General features: G+C 41.6%; 1 protein-coding gene across 10 annotated transcripts in view; it reads left to right on the top strand.

The window, feature by feature from the left end:
- The window catches only part of DEPDC5 (DEP domain containing 5, GATOR1 subcomplex subunit), a 61,868-nt gene that overhangs the window by 5,865 nt on the left and 43,466 nt on the right, over positions 1–12,537 (top strand). For all 10 annotated transcript variants that reach the window (XR_009450154.1, XM_059676966.1, XM_059676965.1 and 7 more), the window contains exons 5-14: positions 437–522; positions 1,344–1,427; positions 2,762–2,811; positions 4,829–4,898; positions 6,997–7,075; positions 7,990–8,051; positions 10,099–10,168; positions 10,462–10,534; positions 11,603–11,706; positions 12,215–12,289. Coding sequence is in view for 9 of the 10 variants with exons in the window: in XM_059676966.1 (XP_059532949.1) it covers positions 437–522; positions 1,344–1,427; positions 2,762–2,811; positions 4,829–4,898; positions 6,997–7,075; positions 7,990–8,051; positions 10,099–10,168; positions 10,462–10,534; positions 11,603–11,706; positions 12,215–12,289 (753 nt within the window). In the remaining variant the exon portion in view is untranslated. The remainder of the gene's footprint in view (positions 1–436; positions 523–1,343; positions 1,428–2,761; positions 2,812–4,828; positions 4,899–6,996; positions 7,076–7,989; positions 8,052–10,098; positions 10,169–10,461; positions 10,535–11,602; positions 11,707–12,214; positions 12,290–12,537) is intronic.

Genomic DNA, 12,537 nt, shown 5'->3' on the forward strand with positions numbered 1-12,537 from the left:
CAACGATGAGAGAAGACCATTGATCGGCTGCCTCCTGCTCGCCCCAGGACTCATTGTGGAGTTGGTTTCTTTCCGAGCGACCATCACTACTTCATTCCCAATAAGAAAGGACTCTTCCTTGTCTGAATTTTCACAGCTCTTTGAACTTTTTTTTTTAACTTTTTTATGTTGCTTCTTAAATTATTTTCTCTTTCTCTATGTGTCTTATCTCTTTTTCTCTCTCACTTTTTAATCGCTTGGGCTCAAGTCTTTATCTGCTTTGGTCATCTGAAAAGCAGAGAATTCTAAATTTTAAGCTCCTGGTAGGCAGAGAGCATGGCTCGTCCATGGCAAAGGGTCAGTTGTGTTGCTTCCTGAACGTCTGAGTATTTATGGATTAGAATATATGTACCTGCTTTTTTCCAGACTGTATTACTAGATTTCTTCTCTGTTTCAGAAACTATCAGTGTGGACCAGACCGTGACCCAAGTGTTTCGTCTAAGACCTTATCAAGATGTCTATGTGAATGTCGTAGACCCTAAGGTATGTCTTTGTTCTGGGCTGGAATATCTTTCCGAGATGATTAGCACCCTTCCTCTAGGTTAGGCCTCTAAGGAAATAATGAGTTACTTATGTATAGTGTTAGACTATGAAATATGCAGTCACGTGTAGGTTATTTAGATTATAGGTAGTATGTAAGTTGCATTTAAAATGCCCCCCCTTTTTTGCCCCTCTTTCTGTAAGGATGGAGTCTTTTAAAAAATATTTATGTATGTATATATATATTTTTTTCTCTTCCCTTTTTAAAGATTTTGTGTATAGATATCTGTGTGTGTTCGTGAAGCTACAACTAAAGTTTTCTATTAAAATACTAAGTTTTCTTTATAGTCTCGCACGTCTAGAAACAATGCTATATTAGGTAAAAATCTTCTAGAAGGTATTATTGACATTATCTAGGGAAATAAAACACAATCCTTGATGTCATATTTGTGTGTCAGAATTAAGACTAAACAACACAATAGAGTGTACAGGTGCTGTACTGTGGAATTGTGTATAATTTTGTTAAGCAGTGTCACCCCAGTGCAGTCAATAACAAGAGGAAAAAACTGAAACCCAGAACTGGTACTCTGGTGCTCTTTGCACTTAACCGTGATTCAGCTGCTATAGCCTCTGTTACAGACTCATCACCTGTTCTCAGACACGGTTGTTGGCAGGATAAAATCTGTTTGTCATGGTGCTGCTATTGGATGGTCTTCCAGTAGTTTCTTTTTTGCCAAAAGGTGTCTCCATGTGACGGGCATTTTCTTATGCCCGTGAAGTGAGGCAGAATGATGCAGAGGGATATGTCTGATTGTCTTTTCTAGGATGTGACCCTTGATCTAGTGGAGCTAACCTTTAAGGATCAATATATTGGCCGTGGGGATATGTGGAGACTAAAGAAAAGTTTGGTAAGATACGATTTTTTTAAAGTCTGTGCCTTTTTATATTATATTAATAATCCATGTTCTCATGGAGATTAGAGGATCCAGTAAGGGAGAAGAGCTTACAGTCATTTCAAATTGCAGCATCACAGACAATTATTGGGAACATTTTCTGTATCTTCCTCCATTACTTTTCATCGTGCTTTCTTTTTTTTTTCCTTCTGGGAATCGAAACTGCGACCTTCCAGTGCTGGGAAGAGGTTCCAACCAACTGAGCCACACTGTCAGGGCTTTTTTCATAGTTCTTTCTATTTTTTTTTTGGCTTTGTTTTGCTTGTCTATTATCGGAGAGTTTTACTCTGCATTTTTGGTTTGAATGGGAAATTATAATATTATTTGACATTTGAATAAAACTCTAGTTTTCATATTTTCCCTTGATTTCATTTGCACCTCACATGTCCTCCTTGTGGACAGCTATTTATTACTCCCAATTTTTAGATGTGAAAACTGAGATTGAGACGTTAGGTGATTGGCCGAGACTAGAAGGCTAGGAGCAGTCAGCACTGAGCTAAAATCCAGACCTCACTGCTTCCAGGTCAGACTGCTTTTGCCATACCCTCCTCCCATTTTCCTTATTTTATCTTTAATTTATGTTTTCCACCTAAAATGATGGGAAAATTGTGAGCTGGTGCTGAAAATTCTCCTTATTGGATTTTTTTAGTATTACGAAACAAGAAATTATAGGTAGAATTTCCATGCAGTGCATATGTTCAGAAAAAAAATCTTTGCTCATTTTTTTTTTCTTTTTTGGTTAATCCTCACCTGAGGATATTTTTCCTTTGATTTTCAGAGAGAGTGGAAGGGAGGGGGAGAGACAGAGAGAGAGAAACATCGATGTGAGAGAGACACATCGATTGGTTGCCTCCTGCACATGCCCCAACCAGGGCTGGGGATCGAGCCTGCAACCAAGATCCGTGCCCTTGACCGGAACCAAACTGGCTGGGGCTCTTTGCTCATTTTCAATGATAGAAGGAGGGTTCTATTTTCCGAAATGAGAGCTAACATGAGAACGAAATGTTCTATATTTAAGTGAGTATGTAAATTTAGGTACGCATGCAAACATGTGAGGATAAGTATATTGGTGAAGCTGGCTGCTTATCCACCTGGTCTTTACTATTGTCTGTACTTGCCAAACTCTTAAGACCCTGATGTTGGACCTGCCCCAGCAGGCTTTCCTATAAAGCTGTTACTCCCAGGCTAATTGAACTTGGGGTTGTTAGGAGGGATGAGACAGCCTGGAGCCTTTCTTGATGACCTTTTACGGCCTCGGTGTATTGTTAAACCTCCCCCTCTTTCCTTAGGTCAGCACATGCGCCTACATCACTCAGAAGGTGGAATTTGCTGGCATCAGGTAGGTATTACCTGATTGGCTAGCCAGTGGGAGCAGGATGTAATGCAGCCATGGGGCTGCAGACAGCATTTGAGCATATGGATGTCCCTATAATGAAATACACAGTAGTTTAAAATGTTAGGTTCTCTTCCGGCTAAAACAAACCAAAACCCCCCCCCCCCAAATGCACAAGAGTCCAGGCAGCTGCTGAAGCCACCTGGTGTTCGGTAACAAAGGAGGTCTAGACTCACAACTTTAGAATTGGAAAAAGCCTCAGATGAACATACTTAAACCTTTTTTTAAAAATACATATTTTTATTGATTTCAGAGAGGAAGGGAGAGAGAGATAGAAACATTAATGATGGGAGAGAATCATGGATCAGCTGCCTCCTGCACACCCCCCCACTAGCGATTGAGCCTGCAGCCCAAGCATGTGCCCTTGACCGAAATCAAACTCAGGACTCTTCAGTCCACAGGCCAGTGTCCTATCCACTGAGCCAAACTGGCTGGGGCTAGTTCTGCCTTTTTAACTGTATTGAACTACTCTTGATTTATTAAAGTTATTTCTATATTTCACTTTGTTTAGAATAGACCCCCCCCCCTTTAAATTAAAAAAGCAGACTTCTACATAATAAAGCTGTCGGTACAAAGATGTGTATAATGAAATATATAATCCTTTTCCTTAGAAGACACTGTGTCTTTCCTGAAATTTGTTGCACACGTACAAGCATATTTGCACCTGGTTGGCTCACTTAATCATGTTAAGGTTGACAGGTGGGCTCCAGTGATGAAGCCTGAAGTTCCCCATCAACTTTTTACCTAATGGTTTTATCCATTGATGATTGTTGTGAAATGGTGATTTTCTAATTCAGTCATTCTTTCTACATTTATTAGCCAGGATCGTTTTGAAAAGAACTTTTATACCAGCAACTAGGGCTGTTTGATTGGTCTGAACTACTTAATTGGGAAAGAAAAAAAGGGTAAGGGAATTTTTCCCCCAAAAAAGGGATGTTTTATGATTCAGCCATAAATTGGATGCGCAACCACTGCGCATACTGGCTGGGCTGTCTTGGGTTTGTTTTGACTCATAAGACCTGAGGATATTTTCCACTGATTTTTTTTTTTTTTTTTTTTTTTTTAAGAGAGAGAGAAAAACATCATGTGGGAGAGGAACATTGATTGGTTGCCCTCCGGGCTGGTCAGCGCTAAAGGCCGTGTTCTTTCACTGTTCTACCCATTTTACAGTCTTAACAAGCGGCAGAGGGGAAAACAACAAGCCCCCAAAACACAATAGCAAGTTGCCATGAAAATTATTCACTAGAATGACCTCCATCGTATAGGGCAGTGGTCGGCAAACGCATTAGTCAACAGAGCCAAATATCAACAGTACAACGATTGGAATTTCTTTTGAGAGCCATATTTTTTCAACTTAAACTATATAGGTAGGTACACTGTTATTGACTTAATTAGGGTACTCCTACGGCTTAGGAAGAGCCACACTCAAGGGGCCAAAGAGCCGCATGTGGCTCGTGAGCCGCAGTTTGCCGACCACGGGTATAGGCCTCTGTCCCTTCTTGCCTTCTAACTGCCTATCTTCTAATCCTGATATTAAGATGGATTTTGTTTCTGTTGAAACTGACTGTGTTAAAACTGGGATTAGCAGAAATGCTCATCACTGCTTCTTAGTTGTTTTTTGTGACATACGGACCCTTTTAAGATTTGACAGAAGCTGCAGTACTCTGCCCAGAACAAAATTTGCATCACTGGAGAGGGTTCATGGCTTCCCTGTAGCCCTTTTTTTAGACCCACGTGCTGTCTGTGGACGCTCAGATTAAGAGTTCTGTTGTGCATATACAGCATGCTCTAGGAAGGCCTCATGTTGTGTAATCCGTCCGTGGCACTATCTCTGGAAATCCGTAGCTGGCCAGGTCACTTGGGTAGAAGTAACAGAGTAGAGTGAGCCGCCCTGAAGTCAGCACCATGTCTTCACGGTTCATGTAAGATTTGCAATAACTTGTGTGTGTGTTTCTCCTTTCAGGGCACAGGCTGGTGAGCTGTGGGTCAAGAATGAGAAGGTCATGTGTGGTTATATCAGTGAAGATACCAGGGTAAGATGGAGAAAATGTTTTTGGGGTTTTTTTTTTTTTGGTTTCGTTTCCCCATATCGTGATGTCTAAGGCCTGAATAAAAACAAAACAGAGAAACAAGCAAAAACTTGATAATGAGTGGCACAAGGCCCTCTGCTGTTAGATAAACTTTATAACCGGTTCAAGTACCTGGTTTTCCAGCCTCCAAATTTTTAGAAGTAGCAAACATAAAAAGAGAGGGAGTATTAATGTCTATAAGTTATTTTTATATAGAAAAAATACAGTGGGTTGATTGATAGATGGCGAGGGATGGCCAGATGGTGATGGGTGGCATGTTCAGTATAGGATTTAGGTGGTGGGTATGTGGGTGGTTGCTGTATGATTTTTAATTTTATTTTATTTTTAAACATATTTTATTGATTTTTTACAGAGAGGAAGGGAGAGGGATAGAGAGTTAGAAACATCCATGAGGGAGAAACATCGATCAGCTGCCTCCTGCACACCCCCTACTGGGGATGTGCCCGCAACCAAGGTACATGCCCTTGACTGGAATTGAACCTGGGACCCTTCAGTCTGCAGGCCGGCACTCTATCCACTGAGCCAAACCGGTCAGGGCACTGTATGATTTTTTAAAAAACGTTTTTGTATGTTCAAAACTTTTAATAATAAAATAATAAAAAAACACCCCAAATTCTAAATTAAGAATGGCAACATTAATATGGCTATATATCTACATAAATACTAAAATACGATAGAAAAAGTTATAATCGACATTAACTAGAACATTTTAAAGTATCTTTGAAAGAGACTCAAATATAGTAAATGACTAATTCACTTTATTTTTTTAAAAATATATTTTATTGATTTTTTTACAGAGAGGAAGGGAGAGGGATAGAGAGTTAGAAACATCGATCAGCTGCCTCCTGCACACTCCCTACTGGGGATGTGCCCACAACCAAGGTACATGCCCTTGACCAGAGTCGAACCTGGGACCCTTCAGTCCGCAGCCCAGCGCTCTATCTACTGAGCCAGACCGGTTAAGGCTGATTAATTCACTTTAAAAAAGGAAGACAAACAGCCCAATTGACCAATAAACACATGAGAAGATGTTCTATATCATTAGTCATTAGGGAAATGTCAGTCAAAACCCTACTGAGCTATCACCTCAAACTCACTAGGATGCCTACGATAAAAAATTTTAGAAAGGAAAATGACAAGTGTTAGAGAGGATGGGGAGAAATTAGAACCTGCACACACTCCCGGGGTGAATGTAACATGGCGCGGCCACTGTGGAACAATTTGGCGGTTCCTCCAAAGGTTAGATATAGAATCACCAAATGACCCAGCCATTACACTCGCAGGTACATGCCCGATAGAATTGAAAATATGTATTCACACAAAAACTTGCATACAAATGTTTGTAGCGGAATTATTCACATAGCAAAAAGTGGAAACAACCAGGAATGCCCATTAGCTGATGAGTAGATAAACACAGTATGGTATAGCCATATGATAGAAGGTTATTCATTAAAAAAAGAATGAGCCCTAGCTGGTTTGGCTCTAGGTTCAGTGGGTAGAGCGTTGGCCTGTGGACCGAAAGGTCTCGGGTTCGATCCCAGTCAAGAGCTCGTACCTCAGTTGCAGGCTCCTCCCCAGCCCGGACCCTATCAGGGCTCCTGCAGGAGGCATCCAATCATGTGTTTCTCTCACATCAATATTTCTCTCTGTCTTTCCCTCTCTCTTTCACTCTCTAAAAATCAACGGAACAATATCCTCCGGTGAGGATTTAAAAAAAAAAAAAGGAAGTGATGATTCATGCTGAACCTTGAAAACATTATGCTAAGGGAGAGAAACCAGTTAGAAAAGGCCACAGATTGTATGATGCCATTTATGTAAAGTGTTCACAAGAGACAGATCCACAGAGACACGGAAGAGGGTAGGAGGGAGTAACTGCTAGTGGGTATGTTTTTCTTTTCGGAGTGATAAAATGTCCTGGCATTAGTGCTGATGGTTGCGTAACATTGTGACTATGCTAAAAACCACTGAGTTCACTAAGAATGGCGAGCTGAAACTCTACATCATTGCTTTTCTAATGCAGTCATGTTTTCGTTTATTTCAGGTGGTGTTCCGTTCTACGTCGGCTATGGTTTACATATTTATTCAGATGAGCTGTGAAATGTGGGATTTTGATATTTATGGTACTGTCCCTAAATGCTGGCTGTCACTGCTAATGGGGAGAAGTTTCTGGTTTCTCCCCAGCTGTTATCATTGACAGTAAGCCCTTGACATTCTCTCACGACGTGTCCCTGGGATTTTTACAAATTCTCAAATGCTAGAACAAACAAACAATTTATATATATTTCCATATACTGAATTACATGACATGTGGCAAAGCGTTAAAAGGTAAACAAAAAGATAAACTAAAGCACAAACACTCAATGCCAATAGATCTTTAATTGTCCTGTGACTATAGGGTCAAAAGTCATAGAGAGAGTGACTCTGTGAACCAATATTTTCTTTGCTATCTTTCATTTCTCGTCCTATCATCCCAGAAATCTCATTTTATTAGAACGACGACACAAGTAGAGAACAGTAAAGGTGCTAGGCAGTATGGATACCGTGTCTAACACACCAGCTTCATGGTGCACGCAATTCGGATTTGTGTTTTATAAAATTATAAATTCCTTTTTTCCTGCGGGTCGTCAAAATCACTCAAAAACAGCAGGAACTGAAAATGGTCATTCAGCAAATGCCCAGGGTCCACCTTATTATCTAACGAACTGCAAGCATCCCTATGAAAATGGTCATGTTTGGAAATCAGATGGTTCTCTCATTTTGAAGACCCACCGTATTTTCCAGTCGTCAGAGCTTTCCCAATCTTGCATTTTACCTCGAAGCCATGGCCTCTCACTGAGTGAGGTGAATGCTGAATTTGACCCCGTAGAAAGTCTAGGTTGAAACCCCTTTTGTATGTCTGGCTTTTATGATCTCGTTTGAGGACATAGCAGAACCACCTTCTCTTGGACTAGTCCCATTCCTGCGACTTTACTGAGATAATTAATTGTCAGCAAGAATGACAGATTGTCCTCACCCTCTTCTTGTTCCTTTTCAGGGGATCTGTATTTTGAGAAAGCTGTGAATGGTTTCCTTGCCGATCTCTTTACCAAGTGGAAGGTATGGTTCCCCTTATGCACTCAGTCTCATTGAGCAAATGTTTTTCAATGCAGATTTAAAAAATACACTGTTTCTATTAAACTGTATTTAATTGGGGTATCTTAGCTAAAGCCTAAGTTGATGAGACTCAACTTAAATTACTTTAATCACCTTGACATTGTAAAAAGCATTTATGAAAAACCCATAGTTAATATACCCAATGTGGAAAGACTGATAACTTGCCCCCTTAAGATCAGGAATAGTATAAGGATGCCTGCTGTCACCACTAGTTTTCAACATTGTCCTAGAACAGCCGTGGGCAAACTATGGCCCGCTGGCCGGATCCGGCCCGTTTGAAATGAATAAAACTAAAAAAAAAAAAAGACCGTACCCTTTTATGTAATGATGTTTACTTTGAATTTATATTAGTTCACACAAACACTCCATCCATGCTTTTGTTCCGGCCCTCCGGTCCAGTTTAAGAACCCATTGTGGCCCTCGAGTCAAAAAGTTGGCCCACCCCTGTCCTAGAAGTTCTAGCCAGAGCAACAACGTAAGAAAAAGAAACAGTGGCCCTGGCCGGTAGCTGGGTTGGTTAGAGCGTCGTCCCGAGATGCCATGGTTGTGGGTTTGATCATCAGTCAGGGCACATCCAAGAAGAAACCAGTGAATGCACAAGTGGAACAACAAATCTATGCCCCCCCCCCCCCCTCTCAAATCAATAAATAAAAAAATTTGTTAAAAAGAAGTATTTGAGGTCACACATGTAGCAGAAAAGAGCATGGAGTCTGGATTCAAATAGACTGGGTTTCAAATTATGGTTCTGCTCTGAGTAGCTTCTTTATATTTGAGAAGAATTCAGTCTCTCTGCGCCTCCGTTTTCTTATCTATAGATTGGAGATAATAATAGTCACTAACTCACAAGGTGTTTTAAATTAGCTGCACATAGTCAGCTCTCAGTAGGGTCTGGGTCTCCATGTCATCTAAGTCTCATTCTCTTTCCTCAGCAACATAGGGAAAATGTCCTCCAGCTCTGAAGGTTAAAGAAAATAGAAATATGGTGCTTGCTCTCAGAGAACTTACGGAGATTGGATACATGTATTTGAAACAGCAGCTAACCATACATTTATTATTATTATTATTATTATTATTATTATTTTAACTATACATTTTAGGGGCTAGAATGTTGTTTACTTTTGAGTTTGGACCTGGAAGGCGGGCTCCCTGTTGCAAGCCAAATTTCATGCCACCTGTAAACACTCCACTTCCAGAACATTGGTCTCCAGGCTGCATGGGAGTGCTTCTTCTCACTAGTCCCTATCCCAGTCCAAAGGGAATGCATTGCCTTGGCTTCAACCCATGCCTCTCGAGCAGCCCCCCGTCCTCATCCTATAACAGTGACAGGATGTGGGGGTGTCTTTGAGTCTGACATCCACCACCAGCAGTTCTGTTCACGTTCCCTAAACTGCACGTATGTAGAAATTAGAAAACACTGCCTGGCCGGCGTGGCTCAGCGGTTGAGCATTGATCTATGAACCAGGAGGTCACGGTTCAATTCCTGGTCAGGGTACATGCCCAGGTTGCGAGCTCAATCCCCAGTAGGGGGCGTGCAGGAGGCAGCTGATCCATGATTCTCTCTCCTCATTGATGTTTCTCTCCCTCTCCCTTCCTCCCTGAAATCAATAAACATTATTTTTAAAAAAACAACAACACTGACGCAGATATAAATACCATGATCCTTAGACACTGGGCTGGTCTATTTCATGCCAATCAAGAGCTGGGAGGCAGGGACCTCTACTTTTTTTAATTTGCAGCTTTCAAAGCATTACCACGTGCCTGGAGCTTGAGAGAACTTGCCCAGGGTCACGTAGTGCTAAGTCTCAGTGCCAGGGCTGAATCCAGGAGCGCTCTCTTCATCGCCTTGTGCAACCTGTGATTACCTGATGTTCTCTGAGACTGTACTACCCACCGTGCCTCCTAGCACTGAGAACGCTGCGTTCATGCGGGCCGCTTCATGTGGAAGGAAATGGAATAAACCTGAGCCTTCTTTTTCTCTACTCATGCCTAGGAGAAGAACTGTAGTCATGAAGTGACAGTGGTCCTATTTTCTAGAACTTTCTATGATGCAAAATCGCTTGGTGAGTACGTCTTTCTCCTAGTTCTTTTTTGTTAAGCTCATTCATTCCTTATTATCTTCTTTCCCTTTGCTCCACCTTTCTCACCCTCCCTGTTCTATGGTCGGTAAAGTGGCAAATAGCACAGTCCCTTAGCGGGCGCAAGAAGTCTATGGGCTGTGATTCATCTTAAACCAACTTCATAGACACATCATGCTATTTATTTATTTTTGTGATGCAAATGTTCAACCCAGAAACATGGGAGCAGAGAAACTGAGTCTCTCTTTTCAATCTCATCTTTGTTTTCTCTGTTTCAGATGAATTTCCCGAGGTAAACCGAGCCTCAATTCGGCAGGATCACAAGGGGCGATTCTATGAAGACTTTTATAAGTATGTTTTGGGTCCTTCACTAGAAACCCCTCTCTTTGTTTCTTGGTGGTTTCTTTCCTAACTTTTTTTTTTTTAATTAACCTTTGTATTTTGGAGTAATTTTAGGTTTACAGAGAAGTTGCAAAGATAATCTAGAGAGTTCCCATATACCCTTCCCCCAGTTTTCTCTGTTAACATGTCATAACCAAGGTACGTTGGTCAAAACTACAAGAACATTGCTATTCACTGAGTTTCAGACTTTTCTCAATTTCACCAGTTTTCCATTTACGTACTCTGTTGTTCCACAGTCCATTCCAGGATACTACATTGCCTTTCGACTCCCCAAACTTTTTGTGGGAAATATTTCAAACTTGCAGAAAAGAATGAGTAATATAATGAACCCGTATACCCAACGCCTGGTTTTAACAGTTGTTATATTAGCTTCATCTGTTCTTTTTGTGGCTAAATTATGTTTGAGAGTAAATTATAGATATTATAACATTTTGTTCCTCTGCATATCTCAAGAGTAAGGGCATTTCCATGTATAATCACAGTGTAGTCACATGTATACCCATAATTTTTTTTATCATAATCACCTTTAACAAAATTAATAATAATTCTATAGTATTATCCAATATCTAGTACACATTCAGATTTCCTTAATTGTCTCCAAAACAACTTTTTTGTTTGGTCTGCTTAAGCAATTTCCCCTTTCTTCTCTCCCCTCCCACCAAGTGTTGACGTAATGGAGAATCTGAGTCAGTAGTCAGGTACATGCCCTTAACTGGGAATCAAACCCACAGCCCTTAGGTGTGCGAGCTGATACTGTAACCACTGAGCAACACCAGCCAGGCCAAGGCAATTTTAAAATATTTTCTTCATTTCAATCTATGTGGCAATTGACATGGTTACATTTCTTTGTTAATATTTGTTAAATGTACTTGACTTTATCACTTATAATTGTCTGATAAAGTTCCCTAACTTTGGGAATCCCATCTCTCTTCTCCTTTCCTTGCAACCCTCTAAGGGACCTGCTGTCCTGTGAGTAGTAGTTGGCTGATATCTGTTTCATGATGATGCTCCTTTCAGAGTGGTGGTGCAGAATGAGAGGAGAGAAGAGTGGACGTCACTCCTGGTGACCATTAAAAAGCTCTTCATCCAGTATCCAGTGTTGGTGCGACTGGAACAGGCAGGTACTGCATCCATGGGGTAGAAGGTGCAGCGGGGAAGAGAGGTGTAGGACGAGGCTGGGAGAAGAAGTTCATGCTTGTTCCCCTTCCAGTGCTGTGTGTAGTTTCTGCTTCCATCAGGTTTCTTTAAAAAATATATTTATATTTTGTATTGATTTCAGAGAGGTAGGAAAAGGGAGAGAGAGAGATAGAAACACCAACGATGAGAGAGAACCATGGATCAGCTGCCTCTTGCACGCCCCACACTGGGGATCGAGCCTGCAACCCGGGCACGTGCCCTGGCCGGGAATCGAACCGTGACCTCCTGGTTCCTAGGTTGATGCTCAATCACTGAGCCAGTGGGCCCAGGTTTCTGCTTCTGGTTGGGTCCGATTGTTCATTACACATGCAGTAGGTCCAGTAATGTCCCCACTGCAGGGTGTGGGGGTGTCCTGTGGAGCCAGGCACCTGCCACTTGCTTTACAAGACTTTCTCATGAGCTGTTTTCCCTCTCTTGTGTCTCTCGCTTCAGAGGGCTTCCCTCCAGGAGACAATTCTACCTCAGCACAAGGGAACTACCTAGAGGCCATCAACCTGTCCTTCAATGGTGAGTGAGTTGAGCGCCACCATGAGCAGGCATCCTGCTGACCGCATGACTCTGAACTTCTCTGTATCGATGCCAAAGACCCAGGCCTGGTTGGTGATGTTCACACCACCTACCCCCCCCCCCCCAATTAATTGAAAGCATTAACTTCTGACGGCCCAAATGTAGCTCTTAGGTCTCCTGCTGGGAACTTAACTTGCTGTTCTCATCTGTTTCTCAGGGTAACCTCAGAGTAAAGCGCTGGGGGATCC

The sequence above is a fragment of the Myotis daubentonii genome, chromosome 19 (genome assembly GCF_963259705.1).
Source record: "Myotis daubentonii chromosome 19, mMyoDau2.1, whole genome shotgun sequence".
NCBI classification, from domain to species: Eukaryota; Metazoa; Chordata; class Mammalia; order Chiroptera; family Vespertilionidae; genus Myotis; species Myotis daubentonii.